At 52.6% G+C, this 27,984-nt stretch overlaps 2 protein-coding genes and 1 long non-coding RNA gene across 4 annotated transcripts in view; 2 read left to right on the top strand and 1 right to left on the bottom strand.

The window, feature by feature from the left end:
* The window catches only part of ZNF687 (zinc finger protein 687), a 50,550-nt gene extending 46,641 nt beyond the window's left edge, over nucleotides 1-3,909 (bottom strand). The window contains exon 1 of one of the 2 annotated variants that reach the window (XM_073323423.2): nucleotides 3,891-3,909. The gene's annotated coding sequence lies outside the window, so the exon portion shown is untranslated. Of the gene's footprint in view, nucleotides 1-3,134; nucleotides 3,315-3,890 lie in introns of those variants that run through there. The other variant, XM_073323421.2, reaches the window with a different exon arrangement.
* Nucleotides 3,910-9,485: 5,576 nt separating this feature from the next.
* LOC140902806 (uncharacterized) lies at nucleotides 9,486-12,133 on the top strand. The gene is made up of 3 exons (XR_012156119.2): nucleotides 9,486-9,539; nucleotides 9,742-10,053; nucleotides 11,814-12,133. It is a non-coding gene; the product is annotated as an uncharacterized LOC140902806 (long non-coding RNA).
* Nucleotides 12,134-21,494: 9,361 nt separating this feature from the next.
* Nucleotides 21,495-26,625, top strand: LOC140902767 (uncharacterized). Its single transcript, XM_073323209.2, has 5 exons — nucleotides 21,495-22,700; nucleotides 22,978-23,100; nucleotides 23,800-23,910; nucleotides 25,119-25,236; nucleotides 26,181-26,625. Exons 1-5 carry the CDS (start codon nucleotides 22,350-22,352, stop codon nucleotides 26,213-26,215), a joined length of 738 nt encoding a protein of 245 aa, XP_073179310.1. The 5' UTR covers nucleotides 21,495-22,349; the 3' UTR covers nucleotides 26,216-26,625.
* Nucleotides 26,626-27,984: the final 1,359 nt, after the last annotated feature.

Consider the following 27,984-nt stretch of genomic DNA (forward strand, 5'->3'; position numbering starts at 1 on the left):
CCCCAAGGTCACAGTGCCGGGACTTGTCTACTCTAGGAACGTGCCCTGATTTCACACATCAGGGGTTAGCACTGATGCTACTGCACAGGTGTAGACAGGGGAAGCTGCATCAAGCTATAATTTGCATTTGCGCTCATTTAGCCAGCCGTCAAGTTGCACAGAGGCAAGTCGCACCTCAGCCTGACATTGCCACACATGCAGCAGGCATTGAGACAATTCCCCAGTGCAGCTAAGGCCCGATTTTCCTGGCAGAGCAAGGAAGAAAAGCTACTGCTTCTAGTACCTCTAGGCAATGCTGTTTGGCGAGTAAGGCAACGCCAGCGTAGCTACTGAACCAAGCCACCAGAACAGCACAAACAGGTTAAAATGAACATTTGTTGTTTTATGAAGCAATGTGTTTTATTACATTCTTCTCCAGTAGTGGCCTAGAGACTTCAATCACCACTTTGCTAAGCGTTCTATATACACGTGGTATGAGACAGAAGCTACCCCAAAGAGCCTGCAATCCAAGCAAGACAAAAGGTGGGAGGAAAGGAAATATCCCCATTTTCCAGATGGGAAATTGAGGCACAAAGAGATGAAGCGACTTACCAGAGGGTCAATGATAGAGTCAGCAATTGAACCCCCTTGTATTTCAATGTTTTAACCACGAAGCAACGGAGACTTCCCAGACCTGGAAGTCTGCAAACCCCATTACCATCTACTGGTGCATTTCTAACATACCCTCACCAGCTCATCTGGTGCCAAATACAGCACCTAAATTGATGTTCTGAGATTTCTAGAGGACCCCACTGTTATCTTTATGCCAACAGAATTTCATGCTATTTTCACCACATTAAGTTTTACAATGTATGTTTCAAACTCAGCCAGGATCTCTCCTTTCATTCCAACACTGGAAACAGATGATCTTACACATATACTGCAATGCCAAGAGGGAAAAGGAAGGAGATACGTAGTTCTCTCACTCTAGACCCACACACCAGTGACCCTGTGCCATAAATGCACACAGCTTCTATTAGTACATTAATATTTTTACAGTATCCAAAAGTGTGTTTAGATGATTTCCAGTACAAATAAATTAAAGCCTGCAAAACATATTGAAAGGGACGATTTTACATTAGCAATAACAGAGATTAAAATAGATGACCTAGAAGAATTTCAGAAATCAGAGATGGATGAGATCAAGGAAACTGTATAAGGTCTCCGTCCTTGCAAAATGCTGAACGAACAATGCAAGACCTGCACCGCACAAAATTAGGCCCCTAAAAGGAACAACACATCAGCATCAGAAAAACCCGCTATTTGGGTGATTTTCTGAAATGCTTGCACCATTGCTAACAAAGAGCCTGATGCTACAATCAGCTGCAGGCAGACACCTGCATCTTTGCAGAGCCCTACAGGTTTCACTTGGTCTCCATGCAAAAGTAAGGGCCCTCATACACAGCTGAGACTGCAGGATTAAGGCCAAAGGTGAAAGCACAGGTATAGCTCACTGGTGTTTATACCACTGTCCTCTACACCAGAATAGGAAGACAGTGGTAAAAACCCCTGCACATCTGATCTATGCTAACAACAGTGGGACTGTATTATAGAATAGACAGGCAATTTTTCACACACTCAAAGAACAGACAGGGCCAGCAGTCGCTGATTACACAGGTTAAATCCTGGGACACTGCTTAGATCAGATACAACCTAAACATCAGAGGAAAGCAGATCTTACTTACACCCCACAGTTCACTACAGAGAGAATTAATTCTGTTTAAAAACCTGATCATCTTCCCACAAACAACTTAATTTTACAGAACCACAAGACTGCCCTGCAAAATGATTCCACAGAGACATAGACTAGCAAAGAAGAGGCTTTCAGGGGGAAGATGCCCAGGAGGCAGTAACTGGTCTGAAGCAAACCACCAAACGCCCAGGCTGTCTAACAACCCTTCCTCGTCACAAACAAAAGCCAAGAGGCCTCAAAAGGAAGTGACCGAAGCCCAGGATAGACTGTAGCAGACTGTAACAGTTACATTTTAATACTGTACACAACTTCCTTGCAGAACCCATCCCCCTCCCCACAAGGTTCAACCCTGATCCTCCATTACCTTGTATTCACACACTCCACACACAGAGTTTAGGAAATAAAAGGGTCTCAGAGCAGGACCATCTACCCCACCTCTTGTTTCCACTTCAGGAGTTTGAGGGGCTTTCTAGTGAGATACCCACAAGAGCTCAGGGGGTGGCCACAGAGGGGGCAGTCCCTTAGTGCCAGAGAACTCCTATTTGCTCCCACGGAGCTGGGGGGCAGAGGACACCTCGAATCCAGAATTCACTCTCCATAAATTGGTGATCCATAATGACATCACCCTTTAGTCACCTTCTCAATAGTCCAGGGTCCCAGAGAAATACCCCTTTATTCAAACAACCCTCCCCAGGCACTGGGGAGCCCAGGGAGATCCCAGGAATTGGGGAGTCCCACAAAACCCCCATTATTCATGTCCCCATTTGGGGGCACCTAGAGACCGACCTTAGTGACATATTCCTCCCCACGATTTGGGGAGGAAACCCATAAAACCCTCTTGTTCACCATCTCCATATTTGAGGAGGACCAGAGAGACACGCCACCTTATTCACACCCTCCTCCCCAGGAAACGAAGGGGCACCAGAGCCTCTTATTCACTCCCCATGTCTGGGGGTACCTAGAGAGACCCCTAAGAACCCGGGGGGGCCTTGAGACCTCTTTTTTATTTTCCCCATTTGGGGGACTCTCTTATTCACACCTCTCCCCGGGGAATCGGGGGGGCCCTAAGGAGACCCCTTTATTTCCCTTCCCCTTTTGGGGGGTAGAGAAACACCCCTCCCCCTTACTCCCCACGCGCTGGGGGGCGGGGAGACCCCCCCATGAATTGGGGGGGCCCACAATAAGATTTCCCCCTCATTCACCGCCTGCATTTAACGGGGTCCCCCCCAGGAATTGGGGTGGGAGCCCCCCTGCTCCAGGGCCGGCGAGAATCGCGGGGGGGCTCGGCCGGCGGAGGGGGGGGGCTGCGGTGGCTCCGCAGCGTAGCGGGGGGGCTCGGCCGGGCCGGGGGGGCTCGGCAGGGGGCGGGGCGCCAGCGCAGGGGCAGGCGGGGGGTATTTACCGGCTGGCCCCTGGGCTCAGGCGGCTGCTGCGGCGGCTCCGCCCCGGCTGGCCGGGCGCTGCGGGGGAGGGTCCCGGCCCCAGCTCCAGTAGAAGCGGGCGGGGGCGCGGCTCCGATCCCAGCCCCAAGGCCCCTCTCCGGCTCCAGCTGCTTCTCAGCCACTTCCTGCTTCACCCTTCTCCCCCCGCCCCCTGCCCGCTGGGGCTCGCTCCCCCTTACACCGACACCATTGGCAGGTGGGCCTGGCACTCAGGGGCTGTTCCCGCCCTCCTCCCTTTCCATTGGTTACTTTGTCTGTCACTCAAGGGCTTACCCCTCTTATCTCATTTCCCATTGGTTGGGAAACAAGCACCTCCGAGGCAGACCCGCCTACCCTGCCCTGTTCCCATTGATGGCCGCTTCTGCCATTCAAAGGCTTACCCCCGCCTACATCATATCCCATTGGTCTCTGGCTCCGCGGCTGCAGCCACTATCTCGTTCTCCATTAGCTGGGAAACCTGTCAATTAGCTCTGCTCCGCCCACTCTGAGCCTCGTTGGCTGGCATGGCTGTCACACAAGGGCTAATCCTCGCCTCTATTGATCAGCACAGCCTGACAATCAAGAGGACCCCCAACTGCATATCCTTATACTGGGGAGCCGCATACTCAACTGGATGACCCGCCTACTCCCTAGGCCGATTGGTTGAGGACAATCCCCGTTAGCTGGGGGGTCTGGCAATCTCCCGACCCCAAACCCCAAGGACTAGCGGAATGTACCTCAGGAATGGCCTCCTTCCACGCCCAGGCCCATTGGCTGCCATGGAGATGGTTCCCTCACTCTCTGCCCTTTCAATTGGCTTGAAAGCCTGTCACTCAAAACGCTCCTCCCAACCTCTTAGTCCAATTGGCGAACACAGCTGCCACTCAGATGAGTCCCTATCCACTGTCGTCTCTATTGGGTGAGGGGCATGTCAATCAGGACTAACCCCTCACATTTTATTGGATGCCGTGGCCATTGCCTGCCTTACCCCTTGCTCACTTCCTCATTGGCTACAGCCTCCACCGATTGCAGCTCCTCCCCACCTATGAGAAGGCCAGACCCAGCTGCTAGCACTGCTGATTGGCTGAGACCCAATGGCCTCGCAAACCCATCCCCTTCGGCCACACCCTTTTAATTGTAAACAGTCCTCCAGTGATTGCATTGGCTGCTGCCATCCTAGGAAGGGCAAGGGAGTCTGGGAGCAGGAGAGCAGAGAATTCTGGGAACTGGGGGCACAAAATATTCAGGTGCAGGGGATTCTGGGAGCTGGGGCACAAAGGATTCTGGGAGCAGAAGAGCCGAGGATTCTGGGAGTTGAGGCACGAAGGATTCTGGGAGCTGGAGAGCAGAGGATTCTGGGAGATGTGAGGAGCTGTGGTGACACATGGCTTGCAAAGGGCCAGGCTCAGCAGACTTTCAGTTGGCCCATACCTTCAAGGCCCCCAACTTCCTGTCTCAAACTCTCCCACCCCTGCAGACAGGAAGTGAGTTCAGCAGCGACAGCCATAGAGCACTCCGCCAGGCTGGGGTGATGGTAGCCTCAGGGCCCTGTTCACCTCAGATGTCAGTTCCTGCTCCCCACCTAAAGCAGAGTCCCCGTCAAAAAGTCCAACAATCAGGCAGACCCAGCCCCTAAAAACAATGAAACTGGCCCCAAAATGAGATTTTTAAAAAAGATTAACTGGTGGGTTGTGCACTGTTTGCTGAACACCCCCTGCACACCCCACTGCATGTACGACAAGTACAGCATGCACAAGACAAGGTGGGTGAGGTGATATCTCTGATTGGCCCAACTTCTGTTAGTGAAAGAGACAAGCTCTTGAGCGACCTAGAGCTTTTCTTCAGGGCTGGGAAACTTACTCAGGTTTCGTCTACACCACAGACTTAACGTTGGTATAACTGTGTTGCTCATGAGGGCATGTCTACACTACAATCTTAAATTGACCTAGGTTAGGTCAATTTACAGCCACCGCAGTAAATTGCATCTGGATGGGACAGGAACTGAGAGCCTGGGGCAGGGCAGCCAGGCTGTTGGGACTCAGGGGGGCAGCAGACCTCCCTAGGAGGGTATGGGGAGGCAGCTGAAGCTGAGAGGCTGAGTGGCAGCCCAGCTTGGAAAGGAGACCAGGCAGCTGCCCAGCTGAAGAGCCGTGAAATTGACAAGACAGCCAACTACTGATGTAAGTAATCCTGTGTTGCCCTAACTACACTGACATAAGCCCTACATCTCTCTTGGAGGTGGAGTTATGATGTCAGTGTAGTACGGCACTTACATCAGCAGGAGCAAGGCTATAGTGTGTACACTGACATAGTTAGGTTGACAGGTTTCAAAGTAACAGCCGTGTTAGTCTGTATTCGCAAAAAGAAAAGGAGTACTTGTGGCACCTTAGAGACTAACCAATTTATTTGAGCATAAGCTTTCATGAGCTACAGCTCACTTCATCGGATGCATACTGTGGAAAGTGTAGAAGATCTTTTCATACACACAAAGCATGAAAAAATACCTCCCCCCACCCCACTCTCCTGCTGGTAATAGCTTATCTAAAGTGATCACTCTCCTTACAATGTGTATGATAATCAAGGTGGGCCATTTCCAGCACAAATCCAGGGTTTAACAAGAACGTCTAAGGGGTGGGGTGGGGGGTTGGAAAAAACAAGGGGAAATAGGTTACCTTGCGTAATGACTTAGCCACTCCCAGTCTCTATTCAAGCCTAAGTTAATTGTATCCAATTTGCAAATGAATTCCAATTCAACAGTTTCTCGCTGGAGTCTGGATTTGAAGTTTTTTTGTTGTAATATCGCAACTTTCATATCTGTAATCGCGTGACCAGAGAGATTGAAGTGTTCTCCGACTGGTTTATGAATGTTATAATTCTTGACATCTGATTTGTGTCCATTTATTCTTTTACATAGACACTGTCCAGTTTGAGCAATGTACATGGCAGAGGAGCATTGCTGGCACATGATGGCATATATCACATTGGTGGATGTGCAGGTGAACGAGCCTCTGATAGTGTGGCTGATGTTATTAGGCCCTGTGATGGTGTCCCCTGAATAGATATGTGGGCACAGTTGGCAACGGGCTTTGTTGCAAGGATAGGTTCCTGGGTTAGTGGTTCTGTTGTGTGGTTGCTGGTGAGTATTTGCTTCAGGTTGGGGGGCTGTCTGTAGGCAAGGACTGGCCTGTCTCCCAAGTTTTGTGAGAGTGTTGGGTCATCCTTCAGGATAGGTTGTAGATCCTTAATAATGCGTTGGAGGGGTTTTAGTTGGGGGTTGAAGGTGATGGCTAGTGGCGTTCTGTTATTTTCTTTGTTAGGCCTGTCCTGTAGTAGGTGACTTCTGGGAACTCTTCTGGCTCTATCAATCTGTTCTGATCTATCAGTCTGCTCTATCAATCTCGTCCCCTAACGCCCCTACTCTACTTGCGCTATATTGATGACATCTTCATCATCTGGACCCATGGAAAAGAAGCCCTTGAGGAATTCCACCATGATTTCAACAATTTCCATCCCACCATCAACCTCAGCCTGGTCCAGTCCACACAAGAGATCCACTTCCTGGACACTACAGTGCTAATAAACGATGGTCACATAAACACACCCTATACCGGAAACCTACTGACCACTATTCCTACCTACATGCCTCCAGCTTTCACCCTGACCACACCACACGATCCGTTGTCTACAGCCAAGCTCTGCGATACAAGCGCATGTGCTCCAACTCCTCAGACAGAGACAAACACCTATAAGATCTCTATCAAGCGTTCTTACAACTACAATACCCACCTGTGGAAGTGAAGGAACAGATTGATAGAGCCAGAAGAGTTCCCAGAAGTCACCTACTCCAGGACAGGCCCAACAAAGAAAATAACAGAACGCCACTAGCCGTCACCTTCAGCCCCCAACTAAAACCCCTCCAACGCATTATTAAGGATCTACAACCTATCCTGAAGGATGACCCAACACTCTCACAAATCTTGGGAGACAGGCCAGTCCTTGCCTACAGACAGCCCCCCAACCTGAAGCAAATATTCACCAGCAACCACATACCACACAACAGAACCACTAACCCAGGAACCTATCCTTGCAACAAAGCCTTGCCAACTGTGCCCACATATCTATTCAGGGGACACCATCACAGGGCCTAATAACATCAGCCACACTATCAGAGGCTCGTTCACCTGCACATCCACCAATGTGATACATGCCATCATGTGCCAGCAATGCTCTTCTGCCATGTACATTGCTCAAACTGGACAGTGTCTATGTAAAAGAATAAATGGACACAAATCAGATGTCAAGAATTATAACATTCATAAACCAGTCAGAGAACACTTCAATCTCTCTGGTCACGCGATTACAGATATGAAAGTTGCGATATTACAACAAAAAAACTTCAAATCCAGACTCCAGCGAGAAACTGTTGAATTGGAATTCATTTGCAAATTGGATACAATTAACTTAGGCTTGAATAGAGACTGGGAGTGGCTAAGTCATTACGCAAGGTAACCTATTTCCCCTTGTTTTTTCCAACCCCCCCCCCCCACCCCTTAGACGTTCTTGTTAAACCCTGGATTTGTGCTGGAAATGGCCCACCTTGATTATCATGCACATTGTAAGGAGAGTGATCACTTTAGATAAGCTAAAAGAAAAGGAGGACTTGTGGCACCTTAGAGACTAACCAATTTATTTGAGCATGAGCTTTCGTGAGCTACAGCTCACTTCATCAGATGTTTACCGTGGAAACTGCAGCAGACTTTATATACACACAGAAATCATGAAACAATACCTCCTCCCACCCCACTGTCCTGCTGGTAATAGCTTATCTAAAGTGATCAACAGGTGGGCCATTTCCAGCACAAATCCAGGTTTGGAGAGTGGGGTGGGGGGAGGTATTTTTTCATGCTTTGTGTGTATGAAAAGATCTTCTACACTTTCCACAGTATGCATCCGATGAAGTGAGCTGTAGCTCATGAAAGCTTATGCTCAAATAAATTGGTTAGTCTCTAAGGTGCCACAAGTACTCCTTTTCTTTTTATAGTTAGGTTGACATAAACTGCCTTATGTTGACCCAACTGTGTGATATAGACACAATCCACACCCCTGAGCGATGTAGTTATACTGACCCAAACTCCTGGTGTAAACAGTACAGGAGGGCTTCTCCCATGGACACAGCTACCCTCTTCACTAAGCTCTACAGTGCCATATATATAGACAAGTCCTTCGGGTATGGCAACTAAATACAAGATGGAACAGACTGTTTAGCATAAGTAATTAACAGGTATTTCAAGGGACCATTCAAGGTGAAGTGGGCCATTAACGGTGGGGGGAGCAGCTGACACTGACCTGCTGTGTGACATAGAACCACAGAAGGGACTGCAAGGGTGATCTAGTCTAATCTAACCCCCTGCCAAGATGCAGAATTTGTTGTTTCTTGTGCAAACCACTTCATCTTCATCCGATGAAGTGAGCTGTAGCTCATGAAAGCTTATGCTCAAATAAATGGGTTAGTCTCTAAGGTGCCACAAAAAGAAAAGGAGTACTTGTGGCACCTTAGAGACTAACCCATTTATTTGAGCATGAGCTTTCGTGAGCTACAGCTCACTTCATCGGATGCATGCCGTGGAAACTGCAGCAGACTTTATTTATACACAGAGAATATGAAAAAATACCTCCTCCCACCCCACTGTCCTGCTGGTAATAGCTTATATAAAGTGATCATCAGGTGGGCCATTTCCAGCACAAATCCAGGTTTTCTCACCCTCCGCCCCCACACACAAATTCACTCTCCTGCTGGTGATAGCCCATCCAAAGTGACAACTCTTTACACAATGTGCATGGTAATAAAGTTGGGCCATTTCCTGCACAAATCCAGGTTCTCTCACCCCCTCACCCCCCTCCCAAAAACCACACACACAAACTCACTATCCTGCTGGTAATAGCTCATCCAAAGTGACCATTCTCCCTACAATGTGCACAAGTCCTCCTGTTCTTTTTGCCAATACAGACTAACACGGCTGCTACTCTGAAACCTGTCACTTCGTCTTTGTGCCTCTACTTCCCCTCCCAACTTTTGGCTGCCTTGGCTATTTAGACTGCAAGCCTTTGGGGCAAGGATTGTCTTTTAGGATGTGTCTGTACTACACCCAGCAGTATGGGGCCCTGATCTCATTTGGGGCATCTACAATACCACAAGCAAACAGTAATTTCAGATGTATAAAAAGGCCATTCAGGGGAACAAAATGGACAATAGCAAAAATGATGCAGTACCTTGTTCTTGCCAGCAGCCAGGGCTGGGGGGCTACACTAGTCCATGCACTTTGGAAGAAGGAGCAACAGTATAAGAAGCAAACAACCAGGAGCCTAATCCAAAACCCGTGTTGTTGGTAAGTGGAAAACTCCCAACCCCTGTAATGGCCTTTGATTCGCATCCTAGAGAAAATAGGGATTATTCATCAAAACTTGGACACAAAATTTCATTGTCGGGGGAAACAAATAGAAATGTTGATGTGTCAACAATGTTTGAATGGAAAGATTTGAGGAGAACTGCGTGCCCAGCAAAACTGTTCCCGATGGTCTGTTTTCTAGGTAAGGCCCTAGGAAGGAGAAGACATACTAAAGGAAACTCTCACAGACTTCACATTTAAAGGTAATTCTTGTGAAGTTGGATTATGAAGAGACTCCCTGCTTAAAGAACTACCTTGAAATTCCAGTATGGACAGGCCAAACAGCAGCAATGCAAATCAAGATCCTCCTGCGTCAGGGTTTCAGCCAGACACCTGCCAGTGGCAGGAAAGGATTCCCCCCGCCCCCTACGATATACTCTGGGAGGATTTCTTTGTCATGTCCTTTCTCTGAAGCATCTGGAGATGGCAACGGCTGGAGATGGGACATTGTACGGTAAGGGCCAGGGCTCTGAGCGCTTTCTTGCTCTGGTGCTTGGCTGGCTGTTCTTGCCCGCCCCACATGCCCAGACTGATCACCAGATATGGGGTCAGCAAGGAATTTTCCCTCAACTCAAATTGGCAGTGACCTGGGAAAGAGGTTTCACTTTCCTCTGCAGCGTGGGGTACGGGTCGCTTGCCAGGATTATCTGGGTATATCTCACTTCATCGTTTTCCTGCCATTGCAGAGGTCTCCGGCACTGGTGCACCTCAGTCCCTGCCATGCGCTCTGCCTGTGGCACATAATCCGCTTGTCTCCTGTGGGCTGTGATACTTTGGTCTCATTTTGGTTGTTGGGTTCTTGTGTGGAGGAGGCTGGGTGGGGCTGGTGGGCTCTGCTATGCAAGAGGTCAGACTGGATGAGCCGTGGTCCCTTCTGGCCTTAAATTTTATGACTATCACATGACTGGAAACACCAGATCATGAGTCTGCAAAGCAGCCTAGTTACAATGGTGGAGGAAATGAGTTCTAGCACAAAAGAAAAGGCTCTCCAAGAAGGAAAGGTGTTAACAGTGGTTTTGGTGGGATTGTTACGGCAGGTGACACTTAGGGTTGCCAGGAGTCCAGTTTTGACCGGAACACCTGGGACCCTGGCAGCTCTGGTCAGCACCCCTGACTGGGCCGTTTAATGTCTGGTTGGCGGGGCTGGCAGGCTCCCTACCCGATTTTGTGCGGCATGTCCCTCCGGCTCCTAGGCGGAGGTGTGACCATGGGGGCATTGGCCAATGGGAGCTGCGGGGATAGCGTGTGCGGGCAGGGGAAGCGCCCAGACCCCTATGGCTGCACCTCCACCTAGGAGCCGGAGAGACATGTCAGCCACCCCAACCCCCTGCCCGAGGCCTGAGCCCCCCCCCACACCCAAACTCCCTCCGGGAGCCCGCACCCCCTCATGCACCTCCAGCTCTGAGCCCCCTCCTGTACCCCAAACTCCTCATCCCTGGCAGCACCCCCAGCTGGAACCCTCCTCCCCTCCCCCTCCTGTACCCCAACTCCCTGCCCCATCCCAGAACCCCCTACCACACTCTGAATCCCTCACCCCCAGCCCAGAGCCCCCTCCTGCACCCCAAGCCCCTCATCCCCAGCCCCACCCCAGAGCCTGCACCCCCAGCTGGAGCCCTCCTCCCCTCCCCACTCCACCCCAACCCCCTGCCCCAGTCCAGCGAAAATGAGCAAGTGAGTGAGAGTGGGGCAGAGTGAGCAGGGATGGAGTGAGCAGGGGCCAGGCCTCAGAGAAGGGGGTGGGCCTCAGGGAAGGGGCGGGGCAAGGGTGTTCGGTTTTCTGCAATTAGAAAGTTGGCAACCCTAGTGACACTAGATGGGTCTGAGGGACTTATGGGTCTTCAACGCTGCTCTACAGGGCTCTTTGAAGCTAGCAGGTTCCACTCTGTCACCCAGAGACCTGCCAACTGTTGTCAGAATAGGAGCTGAACTCAGACAGAGGACCCCAGTCCCCGCTGATTGGCAGAACACAGGGGGTCCTGATTGGTCCACAGCCCCTATTTAAACCCAGCACAAGGAGGATTTGATCCACCACCTTACTCTTGACTGTGTGCCTTGTGTTTCCTGCTTCCCTGGCTTGACTTCCTGGTATCTTGGCCTGGCCTAACTCTGGTTACTGATCTGTGTTTCTGCCCTCAAGTTTGTTTTCTGCTTCTGATCTCCTGGTAACCTGACCCTGTGTGCCTCCTGACACTCAACTCTCTGTTTGTGCTGTAGCCTATCCTAGACTCTGACTTCCTGGTGTCTGAGCTGGCCTGATTCCTGCTTTGAGCAGACTACCCATGTCCTGCTCGTGACAGCGTCTTCCAAACGATTTTTCTTAGTATTCGAGCAAGTTTTGATTCCTGGGGGAAGACATAATTTATGCAAGATTCACTGTAGAGGCAGCTGTGTGAACAGCACAGGAGAGTATTCTGGAGTCAGAGTTGCTCCCTGGGACCCTGGCATTGGTGTTGGCCTGAGAGACCAGGCAGAAGTGATGTCTCTGCATGCTGTTTGACCATCTCTATCCCAGGACTTTTGCGTGTGCGTGATCAAATACACAAATTCTTCTTCTAAGGCAGTGGTTTTCAAACTCTTTTTCTGGGGAGCCAGTTGAAGAAAATTGTTTTTGCCCATGACCCAATGGAGCTGGAGATGAGGAGTCTGGGGTATGGGAGGGGCTCAGGGCTGTGGCAGAGGGTTGGAGTGTGGGGGTGAGAGCTGCGGGGTGGGGCCGGGAATGAGGGGTTCAGAGTGTGGGAGGGGGCTCTGGAGTGGGGCAGGGGGTTGGCGTTCAGGAGGGGGTCAGGGCTCTGGGATGGGGGTGCAGGTTGTGGGGTGGGACTGGGGATGAGGGGTTTGGGGTGCAGGTTGGGGTTCTGGGTTTCGGGGGGGTGCGGGATTGGGGCGTGTATTTACCTCCAGCAGCTCGGGGTGCAGAGGCAGGCTTCGTGCCTGTCCTGGCACCGCGGACCGTGCTGCGCCCTGGAAGCGGCCAGCAGCAGGTCTGGCTCCTAGGCAGAGGCGTGCAAGCGTCTCCGTGTGGCTCTCGCCCACAGCTCCCATTGCCCGGGAACCAGTGCGAAGCCGGTGCTCGGGACGGGGCAGTGGGCAGAGCCCCGTGGCCCCCCTGCCTAGAAACCGGACCCACTGCGGGTCGCTTCTGGGGCACAGCGCGGTGTCGGAGCAGGTGGGCAGTCGCCTGCCTTAGGTGGGCAGCACCGCCGACGGGACTTTTAACGTCCCGGTCGGCGGTGCTGACCAGAGCCACTAGGGTCCCTGGGTGCTGAGCAAGACGACCCAAACTTTGAAAAACACTGTTCTAAGGAAACCTGTGACACAGAGGCTGTGTCCCCGCTGCAGCCCGTCTAAGCGCCGGTGTGGACAGCGCTGTGTTGGCGGGAGAGCTTCTCCTGCTGACATAAGCTGGCAGGAGAGCTCTCTCCCATCCGCTTACAGCAGCTACGTTAGTGATCTTACAGCGGCGCAGCTGCATCAGTGCAGGCAGCTGTGGGGCTGTAATCTCTCTACCGTTGCCGTGCCACCCTAGACTGTGTGGCTGTATGTAAATAAAACAAGTTACACAGCGAATATACCTCGCCTCTTCCATGGGGACTCTGGCCAGCAAGCCCCCAGATGCCCGCTACTGCTCATCAGAGGTGCCAGAATGGCACACAAGTACCAGAAGGGCAACAGCCCAGATGTAGAATTGCCCAGGATTTGGGCAAACACGTAGGACCTGCACTACGCCAAATCACTTTATAAACAGGTGCCTACAAAGCAGGGAAACGCATGGCCTGAGATGGCTTTTCCCCAAGGGGGCGTGCAGGACTGGGTGGAAGTTTCTCCCATACCAGGCTAACAGCAGGGTTAACATGGGGTGAGGGTGATGGTTTTCATTTCCCCGCAGGAAGTGGGTCTCAGCTTGCTGAAGATTTTTAACCAGCTGTTCTCTGGGTAGAGTGAGAAGAGCTGATCAGAAAGGAGGTAAAGAAAGAAGCTACAACTGCAATAAATAGCTAATAAAATGATGCCCAGCTGAGCTGCAGGTGCCATACAGAACAGACCTCCGAGCACAAGCCAAGCTGTAACAAGCGACTTGAAGTCAGGTGGCTCAGAAGAAGCAGAAGGCTTGGACGTGAGCTGCGACTGAAATCTTCTACTGAGGCGCAAATCCCAGGACTGGGGGAGGAAGCCGCCACCGGGCCATGACGGCAAAACAAGGGTTTGCAGCAGTGCCCACAGGAAAGTCTTTGGCTGGCGTATGTTCTGCGTGCACAGACTTCTCATGCCAAAGGGTTTGAATAGCAAATTCTGGTCATAAACCTGGCCCAGATGCAAATGGGTTAAATCACCTCCTAGGGAGCTGCCTTTGCAGGAAAGGGACCTCACCCAGAACACTGAGATGGTGTCACATGAGTGCACGGGGTCTGTTAGACACATCAGCCGGGTGGGTCCACACACATAGGAAGAGACTGGAGAAAGGGAGGGGCAGAAGATGGCAGTGGCAGATGTCATATGGGTGGGACTGGCCCATGCCGTAAGAACTGGGAGAAGTAAGACTTGGACTTTGCCTGGGCTCCTATGAAATGAACAAGAGACTTTTCCTACTGACTCACGGGGAATAAAAACATTGGGGGAAGCCACAACTACTCCACAGGGCACTGTGTCCACTTGTAGGGCTGGCAGTGCCCCATATAGAGGTCACTGAGCCTGCTACAGCCTTGGCTATGAGAGGCTCTTGCTTTTAGATGCAGGGGGGCCAGGTTCAGTTCCCCACCAAGAGGTTTGCTGAGGAGGCAAGAGCTAAAATCTTCATCATCCGTCACTGGGGTTTGGCAGGTTCCGCAGGGTATAGGAAGCTGCAAGCTCAGCACTGTTGGGCTGGTACTGCCTTTTGGAGCGAGTCTGTAGCCCTCAGGGTTGCAGAGATAAACTTGAAGATGTGAGTGACACCCCAAAGATTCAAAACTCAAAGAAAAAGAGCTTTTCAGAACTCATGATTCTGGGGGGAACCTGACTCATGATTGAGTCGCCAGCGAGACGAGGGACCCTTAAACTTGTTGCGGTGACCTCACTCCTTGCCAAGGTAACATGCTACATGAAAATACAGGTATCTGAGTGGTGACATCACACCACGAAATCATGCACCGTCACTCTCCCAGACATGGGGACATCACTGGTATGCAGCGAGGCAAGATGTAAGAGCCACCTCTTTGGGCCCTGCACAAGAGCACGGGGGGACATACATCAATGTGCAAGAGCAGCCCGAGGGCAGGGTGGACACATACAGAAAGAGAACATGGACCCGAAGGCAGTGTTGTCTGGTGGCTAGAGCACTGGACTGAGACTCAGGAGACCTGGGTTCTATTCCCAGCTGCTACTAAGTTACTTCCCTGCTCTGTGCCTCAGTTTCCCCATCTGTAAAATGGGCATGATGGCACTGACCTGCTTTGTAAAGCACTATGAAAGCGACGGATGAAAAGTGCTTGATAAGAGCTCAGGATGATTATCACCAGTGACTCAATAATGTTGCATCACAGCCCCTTTTAACCTCACCACCACCACATCCACATCGCAGTGATCTGCAGGCCCTGGGGATGGGGCGCATGCCAAGGCTGTCTGACTCTTAAATTCACAGTGAGCCCAGAAACAGCAGAACAAAGCACAGGTGCCAGCTCTGCAACATGCTGCTTCCCTGCCAGGGAAGACATTCCATTTGCAGATTTCAAGGTCAGACGGGACCATTGTGATCTTCCAATGTGACCTGCACAGAGCAGGGAAGCCCGTCAGTGATTCCTGCATTGAGCCAGAGGTGAAAGTAAGCCGGTCCGGTCCGGTCCAGCGTACCGGCAAGAGCTGGTACACCACCGACTGTACCGGCTTCCCCAGGCCAGCGATTTAAAAGGCCTGGGGCTCCCAGCAGTGGCCGGAGCCCCGGGCCCTTTAAATTGCCACCAGAGCCCCGCTGCCAGAGCCCACGGGTAGCAGAGGCAGCCGGGAGCCCCAGGGCTTGGGCGGTGATTTAAAGGGCCTGGAGGAGGGAGCCCTGGGCCCTTTAAATTGCCGTCAGAGCCCCGCTGCCAGAACCCTTTAGTAGCAGCTATGGCCAGAGCCCCAGGCCCTTTAAATTGCCGCCTGAGCCCCCCCGGCTCCCGGCCGCCTCTGCAGCTGGTATCTCCAGCAGTGATTTAAAGGGCCCAGACCTCCCAGCCACCACTACCGCAGCCAGAGCCCCACGCCCTCTAAATCTCAATTTAAAGGGCCTGGGGATTTAAAGGCCCTGCCCCCTTCGGATTGAGGCCCCACCCCCCTGCTCAGGACTCCTGCATAGGAGTAAGTCCTTTAAGGTTTCAGAGTAGCAGCCGTGTTAGTCTGTATTTGCAAAAAGAAAAGGCGTACTTGTGGCACCTTAGAGACTAACCAATTTAGTCTCTTAAATTACTTTCATCCCTGCATCAAGCCCGTATCTTGTGGCTGGGCTAGAGCAGAGCTTTTGGAAAGCCAGCCAGGCTCCCTTTAAAGACTCCACGCAAAGCAGTTTCCCACGTGAGGCCGGAATCCATTCCAGTGGTTAATTCACCTCATAGTTAAAAAGTCACAGCTTGTTTCTAATTCAACCTTTGGATTTTTCATTAGGCTGTTCAAACCCCTCTTTCTGCAAACATCTGCTTTGCCTCAGGCCATTGTGATGATTGTATAACATGAATGTTGAACACACAACCAGGATGGGCCCAGACTGGGAGCGCTTTGGGGTAGGGGACCACCTCTTTGTTCTGCCCCTCAGAGGCCCCGAGCCAGGACTGGGGCACCTAGGGGCTATTGCAGTACAGATAATAAATAAAAATAAAGGTGACTTCTCTCTTGACAAAGAAAGTTTAGCAATTCGAGCAGAGGCCTGGAAGTTCTGGCCCTGGGCCGGCCATAATAGTCCAGTATCCTGTTTTCCAGCAGTGACAAGTGCCATCGTCCAGGCTCAGCATCTGGCAGTCAGAAGCTAGGGACACCCAGAACATGGGGTTACTTCCATGACCATCTTGGCTAATAGCCATCGATGGACTTATCCTCCGTGAACGTTATCAAATTCTTTTTTGAGCCCACGTATACTTTTGGCCTTCACAACATCCCCCGGCAACGAATTCCACAGGCTGACCTGTGCTTTGTGTGCAGAAGTACTTCCTTTGGTTTGCTTTAAACCTGCTGCCTGTTAATTTCATCGGGTGACCCCTGGCTCTTGTGTTATGCGAAGAGAGAAATAACACGTCCCTGTTCGCTGTCACTGCACTGGTCATGATTTTATAGACCGCTATCCCAGCCCCACTTAGTTGTCTCTTTTCTCTGCTGACCAGTCCCAGTCATCGTAATGTCTCTTTTTATGAAAGGTCTCAGAGCAGCAGCCGGGTTAGTCTGTATTCACAAAAAGAACAGGAGGACTTGTGGCACCTTAGAGACTAACACATTTATTTGAGCATGAGCTTTTGTGGGCTACAGCTCACTTCATCGGATGCATCTGCTCGAGTTTTTTCATGAAGTTGAGAGATTTCCACTCCATACGGCTAAATTCAGTGCCTTGCATAATGACAGGTTTCCTTTCCTTTTCTTTTTATGGAAGTTATTCCATCCCATAATCATGTTATTACCCTGCTCTGTCCCGTTTCCAGTTCTAATAGATCTTTTTGGAGATGGGGCGACCAGCAGTGCCCACAGTATACTAGGCTGGGGGGCGTACCATGGATTTATATGGTGGCATTGTTGTAGCATGACCCTGCCCTTTCTATACACTGGGGAGAATGCATCCGATGAAGTGAGCTGTAGCTCACGAAAGCTTATGCTCAAATAAATTGGTTAGTCTCTAAGGTGCCACAAGTACTCCTTTTCTTTTTGCGAATACAGACTAACACGGCTGCTACTCTGAAACCTGGGGAGAATGAGTCTTTCCTGCCTCTGCCTTGGGCAGAGGGATTTTCTGGTGGGACATAGGAGCTAAATCCAGGATCCCCAGGCTGCTCACAAATTTCTCCTTCCCAACCAGCATGGCTGAGGGCTCCAGTTACCTCCTCCCCAGCTTTATTTTCCACCTGAGGGGCTGAGACCAATTTTACCCCCCCAGGGTTCAGTACCCAGCCTTTAATTGCGACTCGCCTTCAGCTCAATATCACAGAACAATCTTCCCTTTATGCTGCCTCGAAACCGGCGGAGCGCAGAGCTGGCCCCTTTTCTAAAGCCAAGTGGGCTCTCACAGGAGCCCGGCGTGACACAGCACATCCAAGCACACAGGGGCCCGTTTGTGTCCCAGCCCTGCCTTTCGCCAGCAGGGGCCAAGCCAGCTTATCAGTGATCGGGTTTCCTTTGAAAGGCCCTTTTCCCAGGAGCTTGGAATGTGGAATCTGAGCAAGGTCGGCTGAAAGCAGAGCTGGACTGTGCTTGGGGTACTTGTCGGGGGCGGGGGGGGGGGAGGGAGGCCCTGTATCAGTCTGCCCTGGCAAGGGGACTGCTCTCCCTCCATCGTTAACCACCCTAGCTGAGAAAGCCTGGTTAGCGTAGGGATGGTGGGGAGTTCTGCCCCTCCTTTAAGTAAGGTGACCCCCCCACCCCGTGAAATAACGAGACATCTTCTCCCAGAATTTCAGGTCTTTCCAGGACCCAGTGAGCCTCCCAGACAGGGACAGAGCTAGAGTAAGAGCAGAGCAATCCCTCTGGCCGTGTCCCCCAGAAGAAATCACTTTAGCCAGTGCTCCAAATGCAGCATTGCCAAACCCCCCCCCGTTCAAAAATCCTGAGTCAGGCTCACCAAAAATCCCAAGATTATGTATAAATAATAGATTTGGGGTTCTTTTTATTTAGCCTTCTGCTTTTGGGGCCTTTAGGGTGCACCGGGGTCACATGTTGAAGCTTTCTCCACAGCCCTGAGGGCCAGAAAGTGACTTTTTCTTTAAGAATGAAGGCTGAAATCATCACGTCTCCACCTGACTCCAGGAGCTGGGGCTTTAAGGAAAACAAGAATCATCATGAGACTCATGACAAAAATCAGGGGAGTTGGCCACACTGCAAATGCAACTGTGGCACTAGAGTTTAGGGTAAGCAAAGAACCTGTGGGTTTTTCTAGAGCACCTTCCAAGCCAGCTGCAACGCCAGGACACTTCATGGAGTTGACAAGCAGCCGATGAAGAGGGAGCAAGGCGTCTGCAGTGAGAGCTGGAAGATCCAGGAATTTACTACCAGTGAAAGACTCTGCAACATCCTCTAGGCAGCCTGCAATTGTCCATTCCTAGCAGGGTGTTAGTCACCATCAGAGACCCCCCAGTTCTGGTGGTAGGCAGGGCTGGCACGTCAGCCTTGAGCCCAGCCATCAGGGAGTAGAGGGAGTTATTTTGCACCGATTCAGAAGCCAGTTGTAGGATTCCAGATTTAGATCTGGTCTCAAAAGCTCCACTGGGCCGTAGCAAGCCCCGAGTTCTGGGCTGCTCCCCGTCATGCAGGGCTGAGCTCCATGGGAAAGACGCACTGGGCGAACATAAAATGTGAATTTCAACTTGTGCCAAAGATCAGGGGGGAGGGGCCTATTTCTGCATAAGAGGGGCTTTGTGTGGTTTAGGGGAATTCAGCTAGAAACTGGACTAGCTAAACTGATCTCACACTGAAATGACGTCCACGCAGCCCCTCACACCAGTTCCTATATTGATTTGAAAGCACATTCCCCTTTATGCCCATGCAGCTTCCTCCGACAGCCACACCCTCAGTCGCGTTCGCAAAGCGCAGGCTTGGTTGGAGGTAGAAAATCAACCATTGGGGTCGGTGGGTGTTTTATTTTAAAGCCACAGACATTGATGCTGGTTACGGGATGGGGCTGGGACATTAGTTTGGGATGTGGGCGACCGGCGTTCAGTTCCCTGCTCCAGTCACATCTAAATTCCAATTTTAGGCATTTCTGTGAGCCACAAAGTCCCCCTCAGCCTAACCCTGTAGGTGCCTCAGCTCCCTCAGCACCTACAGTTCTGCCGTAAGCGTGTCCTCGGTGCCGGTGTTTCTGCCTCCAGGTGTGCACACAGCTGTCTCCCATCAGCGCCCTGGCATGATCTACGACTGACCCAGGGACAGACGGTTGTCCAGCTGCCTACCTTGCCTGCAGGGCCTGATCCGGCAGATGTGCTCAGAGGTTAACGCCACACAAAACGGCAGAGGAGGAAGACCCCTATTCAGATCCTCTCTCTTCTTCAGGCAGAGGGGGGAACTGAACTGGGCTCTGCCAGGTCCTGGGGGTGTACCCTAACCCCTGGGCTAACGCTTGTCAGGGAAGTGCTCCTCTTGCTCCAAGATGTGGAGTTAAGCAAGCACCTAATGCGCGCTTGCAAGAAACAGCTTGGGGTGTTTGCAAAATGTTCTAGAGTCAGAGCATTCAGGAGTCACTTCGAGAGGGGCAGTTCTAGACCGTTCGTTAAACCCCTCAGGCTCCGGCAGATCACTCTGGGCACAGGGCCTGGCCTGGGGGTGGGGGGGGGCGTTGTTTAAGGCACAAGCCAGGCCATTCTTTTCCCCTGGCACAATGTGTTCCAGAAGCAGAACATGATCTAAAGGGGGGGTGGGATTCCTACAGCCCCCCCACACCCCCTCATCATGCCCTGCGAGGTTCTGATCATGGCTGCAGACAGAAACCGCTTTGGGCTGCGCGCTCAGGGCTAGTGTGGGGGACGCATGCAGAATAGGACAAAGAGGCAGAATAGGACAAAGAGGTAACTCAGGCTGCAGGAAGGAAGCGGGGCAGGTGCAGGGCTGGGAGGCTCCCACATCAGCCTCAATCCCATTGGACAGGCACAGCCCAAGTAAGGCCACCCCCCAAGCTTCGCAGCCCCTATAAGATGCCCGGAGGTCTGGCACCACTGGCTGAGTACGAGAAGGGGTCTAGATCGCCTAGTGCTCCTGGGGAATGTCTGCTGAAGAGAAGAGACCTGATTCCTGGCCGGTGGGACTGCAGCTGAAGAGCCCCCCATATGTAAGTGATGGATCAGGCGCTGGATGGGGGGGCGGGTGACAGACTGATCCTTGGGGAGAGGCATTTGGGGAGCACGGGGGCGCTCCTCCTCCTCCCGCTGCTGCCAAATAAAGCCAGGCTGGGCTATCAGTGCAGCTGCATTTGGTCCTGGGAAGCCTGGTCCTTCCCATGCCCCAGCCCCAACGTGCCCTCAGCTGGGTGGGGAAAAGGAGCACAAAACACCTGCTAGCCCCCTCCCAGGGGGCAGAGAAATTTGAGGTGGGATGGGGAGATGCCCAAGCACTGTAGGTGAGAATCAGCCAGGGGGAGAAGTCAGGGGAAAGGGGTCAGGACCAGGGAGGGTACAAGGGTAACGTGGCCGGAAAAGCATGAGAGGCTTGAGAAGGGACATAGCCCAGTACAGGGGGTGACGGTGAACCAGGAGAGGAGGGGGACGACCTATGAACCTCCCTCCACACACTGGAGCCCACAGACTCTGAGCAAGAGGCAGGCTGGTCCCCCAGCCCCGCACGGAGGGGCCTATGCTGGGTGCCCGGCTCCAGCCACCCTCGGCTGTGGCTCCTTCGCCCCTCGGCTAGCGCAGAGAGGCACCAAGCCAGCTTGCAGTTAAGGAAACCCCCATCATGCTGATGGCAGAGACGCCGATCTCCGCTCGGGCATGTGCGGGCGCCACGAGTCAAGCCTGCCCAGAACGGCTTCCCTCTCTCCTTCCTTGGCCACAGCGGTCCCTGGGTTCCTTCAGCAGCATCCTCCCAACAAAGGCCTGTGCGTTAAGGATGAGGTGGGTTACTCCGGATGGGGCTGCTGTCCAGCCAGCACTCAGAACAGGGTGCTAAGACTCCTGGGTTCTATTCCTCACCCGAGGGAAGGCGTATGGTCCAGTGGTTTGAACAGAGAACTAGGCCTCAGGAAGCTTGGCTTCTGCTCCTGGCTCGAGGAGGAGATGGTGCTCCACGGATGAGCACAGGAGCTTAGAGGCAGGACTCTTGGGTTCTCTTCATAGCCTGAAGGGAGCAAGATCTAGTGGTTAGAGCAGGGACCGTAGATCTTGGCTTCTGTACCTGGCTCTGCTGAAGTTTTGCTGAGAAGTGCTCTCAAAGTTCAGACCCCCTCTCTGTGGCTCAGTTTCCCCACCTCTCGGCAGCTAGTAGCCCAGCAGGACCACTCCAGCTCCGGAGGGAATCAGATTTGTCTCAAGTGTCACGTTTAGGTTCCTTTAAACATCCTACGAAGCTCAGCCGATGAGAGCGGGCTACAAGGGAAACGGGAGTTGCAGCAGCATCAGAAGCCCAGATAGCACTTCCGTGGCCTGGCGCAGGAGAGAGAAATTGTCCGGAAGCAAAGGGACTGTGAATTTCCACAGCAGTTTCCATCCAGGCTGCTCCTGGCACTTTACCACCACCCCTTCTCTTAGCCTCATACCCTCCAACAGGCAGGATTATAGCCCCCATTCATAGGCGCTGAGGTGAGCAGAGTATGAATGGGGCAGAGACCATCTCCTTGTACAACACTGAGTGCAGCAGGGGCCCAGTCCCCAGCTCTAGGCACTGCCGTAATACACCTCACAACGGGCAGAAGTAGGTCTGACGTTACAGACCCCAGGCCCCTTCCAATAGCCAGCTGGGAAGGGAGCTGTCATGGCCCCTCCAGTCCCCTGGCCCCTCTGCCAAGACGGGACCATTGCCTGGGGTGGTTCCGTGCTGGGTTGAGACTTGCCAAGTTCACTTCACACATGGGCCACCAAGTGGCAGCAGCTTCCCGGTGCCACCACGCTAGGCTGGATGTTGAATTGGTGCTGTGGCAGCAATAGGCCCTACAACCCAGGAAAGAGCGAAGTCCGGCCCATGCCGAGGTTGGCTGGCAGCAGCTGGGAATCCGGCCTGCTGCAGAGTGGGCCTCTTGGACCAGATAGCTCCGGCCATGGGATCCTTCTCAGCACACCCCCTGTCTGCAGCATGCTGCCCAACACTCTCCCTCTTCCTCAGACCTTCCACTCCAGCCTGGAGATGCAGGGGCCTCCTCCCTCCAGCCACAAGCTGGTGATCATGACCGTGGGGGCGGTCGCGGTCCTCACCGTCAGCATCGTAGGGGTCCTCGTGGCAACATATCTGGGGCGAGCTACCTGCATCCAGGTACAGGGAGGGGATTGCAGGGGGATGTGTTGGGCCTGGCTCCCTGTGCAGGAAGGAAGGGAAATCTGAAAGGAGAGGAGAGGGGCAGGGGGTCCCTAGCTGAGCAGATCAGTTTGCTCCAGGCTAGCAGGGGAGAACAAGGAGGGGAGGGCGACTGGGAGGAAAAGTAGCTAACAGGGGGATGTCTCTTGGTGACCAGTCAGTGGGGATTGGCGCATCCCCCTGTTCCCTCTAATCCAGTCTCCTTCCCTTTCCCTCCCTCTTCACCCTGCTCAAGCGAGATGCCTATGGCTACCTGCCTACACAGGTGAACGTCCAGAACGAAGCGTCGCTGCTCTTGGCTCTCAGCGAGCTGGGAGAACAGGGGGTCGCGCCAGGGATAACCTGCGACCTGAGAAACGTGAGTACAGTGGGTTTTGGGTGCCAGGGAAGATGTGGGTGTCCATCATGCATTGCAGGGGTCCCTTCCACACCAAGGCCCCCTCTGCTTCGCCAACAGCCTACACAGGACTACCACTGAGAGGCAGCCACCTCTGGGGTGGGACACAGTGGAGGGCGAACAGCCCACAACAATGCGACCCGAGAGCTGAGAACCAGGTGTGAGAGAAAATCCCACCTCTGATCGGGCTGCAGAATAGGATGATCCCAGCTAGGACTGGCTGCCTCCTACCCAGAATGCCAGGGGGCGTGTAATGAACACAGTCCTTGCTCGGTGGGAAGTCTCCACAGCAGCTGCGGACAATGGACGCAGCGGAGGCCAGCAGGACAGGCTCCATCGCCATCTGCTCTGGTGTCTCCTCCCCAATGCTTATGCTTCCCAGCTGCATCAGGGCAGTGCCAGGGCCAGGCTAACTCCTGCCATGAGCACAGATCAGCAGGGAAAGTCCCATGTGCTCTGGCCCAGGGAGGAAGCACACACGAAGCACCAGCCTGTCCCCAGCTCGATCCAGCGCTGTGGGATTAAACACTTCACCTCCCTGCCTAGGGGCAGGAGCTCCCTTGCTGCACCACCCTAACAGCGCCCCAGCCACGAAGCCCTGCCCAGAGGCTACTACAACAGGCTTTCACGGTGGGTTGCTCTTGCTTTCCCCCCTCCCAGCACCTGATGGTGTACCACGGACAGCCAGAAGGGTGTGTGGCCCGGAAGATGGAACCCTCCGACCAGCTGCCATCCTGCCAGGAGCTGGAAAGCTACTTCCAGGCTGTATTGGTAAATAACCGCCCAAGAGATGCTGCAGCTGCCCCCCTAACACCTTCCCCCCCATCAGACAGGGCCCCTCAAATCCAGCCGGTCTCTGGGGGTGGGGTGACACTCCTGCTCAGCGGGGATCTGATAAGAGCAGAGGCCAAAGGTGGCTGGCCTGCAAGAGAAGCGTTTCCCCCTCCCCTCTGACTGACAATGGCACTGCCTAGCCTGCAGAGATACTGACTTGTACACCAGAGGCCTACACTGAGCCCGGGCTGGAGCGCCGAGGTAGCCATCATTCCCCTTCTCCTCTCCAGCGATAAGAATAGCCAGGCTGGATCAGACCCAAGGTCCATCTAGCCCCCTATCCTGCCTCGCCACAGGGACTCCAGAATAAAAGTGAGACCCCTGCAGCAGGCAGCAGTGGGATGGCCTCCCCCTCCCCACGTTAAGGCCTCACCCTGATCCCTACCAGAGCCTGACTTCAGTCCTGAAGCTTCAGGTTTTATCTCCCACCCACCGTTTCAACTGTTCTAATGCTAACAGTCAGCCAGATCCCGCTCTCCAGCCAGCCGTGCAGGACAGTGCTGGAGTCCGGGGAAGGAGGGCAGTGGCCCAAGGAGGGGAGTGGCAGGGAAAGGAGCCCAGTGGCCCAAACCTGGGTAGCTCTGCCATTGCAATTCCATTTACATGTGGCGGGAGGCAGAGGAGCTGGAACCACAGCCTCACCACTGCCCGCCAAAGGACTTTCTCCACGGATCAGCCACAAGGCAGCCAGGTGCTGAGGCTGAGACGTGCCAGCCCTGCGGCACAGGCTAGAAAAGTATCCCGCTGGGTCAGAAGGGGCTGAACGATGGCAATACTAGGCCCAGGTACCCCCACCCTTACACGCCTGCTGAGCATGCTCTGGTGCAGGTTAAAGGAGCTCAAAAGCAAAGCGGGATTGGGGGGGGGCACAGGCTGCAGGAAAGATGAATCTTTCTCTGGGCAGCAGGTTGAGCCTGAAAGGGAACCACAGCATGGATAAGGCCCACAGGCAGAGCCTTCCCCCCCCTAAGAACCAGCAGGGCCTACTCGTCCGGACTTTTATTAAGCAATTGAGTGCTGGACCACAGGGGCCATGCCCAAACTGAAGGCACCTCCGTAGGCAGTGGCCCGGGGCAGCAGACTTAAGACGCTCTTTGGCTGACGTATCAAAGCCTCCCACTCAACTGTCTATGATCCCACTGCAGAGAAACGCCACACTGGGGATTACCTTGGATGTTCAGAGCATGGGGACCGGCTCCCTGGGCAGCCTGACCACTCTGCTGTGCAGCAACAAACCCACATATTTGATCACAGCCTTTGCCCGTAAGTAGCAAGATCCCAGGTGCAAGGCTCTCCAGGGAAATCGCTGTGCATGTTAACCAGCTTGGGGCAGGTGGAAAAGCCAAGTCTGCAGCCATGAAATAGACCCAGTTTTGCAAGACAGGGCTACGCAAACCTGCGTGAGCAGCCTCCGGAGACTGATGCTGGCCCTGCTAGCCACAGGCTCCATCTTCCCTAAAAGGGGCGTTGCCAGAGTTATTTGGCCAGCTGGACTCAAAAAGTTAATATAGGAGTGACATCACAGTGAGTTGCAGATTTGCCTGACCAAGTCCTGGGCCCTAGTTACATTGAAATGTCCTGTAAGGGGGATCCTGGACAGAGATGCAAAATTAGGAGTGCAGAACTAGGTCTAGGCATAACAAGTTCTCATTACTGTGTTGTCCACACACTTCTACAATAGCTGATTTGACAGCAGCAAAAGAATGGCAACCAATGCAAGCTCTGCTGGAATTAGCTAAAGGCTATTATTCCTTGGTCCGGCTGAGAGCTGCCCCATTTCATGCAGTGGTCTGCCTCTCTGGACAGTCCTACTCAGCAACTCAGGGTTAAGAGAGGATTCCCAGCTCAGTCACTTACTAGGACACATGAAAGAGGTAGTGGAACCCCAGTCCTTTGGGACACTCTAGAACCAGGCTGGTCAGAGCAATAGGGGGGCGACCGTGCACCGGCTGTGTGCCATCTCTTGTTTCTTCGCTAGTCTCTATGAAAACAACAAAACCCGTGACAGCAGCCTCTAAAAGAAACCAGCCTATCATGTTATGATGAGTGACACACACCCTTTGGTGGCAGAACAATCTGGGACATGCCCACTGGCTAGTCGGGCATATCTAAGAGCAGAGGTAGCGAGAGCTGATCAGCCATTTATGGCCCATCAGGGCAGAGGAGGGCTATTGCTTACTAACGCTCTTGATTTTGTGTCCACACAGCTTCCCCCAGGCATCACATAAGCATGGTTGCTTAGCAAGCCCAGAGCTCATGCAGGGAACACCAGACTGCAAATCCAGCTGTCCTGGCTTACTGTATTAATTCCAACTACATCCATGCGGGATGGCCACGCACACGTCTAAGAGTTTCTAGCCTTTGGTTCTATACTTTGGGGGAGAACCAACAAATAATAAGCATGGGATTCTGTATCACTGCTTTGCATGAGATAATCAGTAGCAATAAAATACAGAGATGTGACAAGTTGCCGAGTTACCCGTAGCATCAACATGTATCTAACTAATCAACTCAGAAGCAAAAGCCAGTCTGCAGAGATTCTTCATTCCGTTGTAATTCACATGGGTTTGGTGCCTCCTTAGCACCTTCTGTACCACTCGGTGGGGATACGAGGAAGATACATTGATGACTGACACAGTGATCAATAAAGAGCACCACAAAACAGCCTTTGTCTCAGTGTGGATAATTTCTGGTGCAGATAATATTTCCTAGCAAGCATTCTGCTGCGCAGGAGCGAAGGATTCCTGAGCAGAGCCTTTGGCTTTTAAATCTTTGAGACAGGGAGAGTCACCACTTGGGTATGTTCTCAGCAGCGGATGTAACGGGGGTTCTGTTGTAGCACATGGATTTTGAATGGGTGGGTTGAGGAGATAAAGTACACTGTGCCCTACAGTCCTTTAAAGACTACAGGCCAAGCCACTGGTGTCCTCACTGCTCCGCAGACGCAGCGAGGGAATCTCCATGTATTCTGCACTGCACCCGTATTCACCCAGAGGCTGTCTGGTCTGAAAGTAAAGCTCAGATAAGGCCATAGAAACATGATGGTGCCAGACTGCCTCTTGGAACTGCTGAGAGCTTGAAAGTGCAGCCAATCCATTTGCACTTCAGGGCTAGCGGGATGGGTTTTAAGTCCCGGTACATCACAGCCGGAGAGACAGTCCCTGCTGTTTAGGCCTGTATGAAACAATGAGCCTGGTACGGCTCAGCCAGAAGATATTTTTGGTGGGCAAGTTCACATGGCTGAATAAGTCTGAACAGGGAATTTCCAACACAGCTCTCATCCTGATCTGCAGGGCCATCTGCTGGTCCAGCCTTAGGCTTCCTTTAACATACCTAACTCCCACCCTGCAGGATCCCTTGCTACTCTATGGGAGGGGATTCATGAGAAAGCTTGTAGAGTTCTTAGCAAATAGAACGTGCTGAGGTAGAATCATAGAATCATAGAATATCAGGGTTGGAAGGGACCCCAGAAGGTCATCTAGTCCAACCCCCTGCTCAAAGCAGGACCAATTCCCAGTTAAATCATCCCAGCCAGGGCTTTGTCAAGCCTGACCTTAAAAACCTCTAAGGAAGGAGATTCTACCACCTCCCTAGGTAACGCATTCCAGTGTTTCACCACCCTCATAGTGAAAAAGTTTTTCCTAATATCCAATCTAAACCTCCCCCACTGCAACTTGAGACCATTACTCCTCGTTCTGTCCTCTGCTACCATTGAGAACAGTCTAGAGCCATCCTCTTTGGAACCCCCTTTCAGGTAGTTGAAAGCAGCTATCAAATCCCCCCTCTTTCTTCTCTTCTGCAGGCTAAACAATCCCAGCTCCCTCAGCCTCTCCTCATAACTCATGTGTTCCAGTCCCCTAATCATTTTTGTTGCCCTTCGCTGGACTCTCTCCAATTTATCCACATCCTTCTTGAAGTGTGGGGCCCAAAACTGGACACAGTACTCTAGATGAGGCCTCACCAATGTCGAATAGAGGGGAACGATCACGTCCCTCGATCTGCTCGCTATGC

Source organism: Lepidochelys kempii, chromosome 24 (genome assembly GCF_965140285.1).
Source record: "Lepidochelys kempii isolate rLepKem1 chromosome 24, rLepKem1.hap1, whole genome shotgun sequence".
NCBI lineage: Eukaryota > Metazoa > Chordata > Testudines > Cheloniidae > Lepidochelys > Lepidochelys kempii.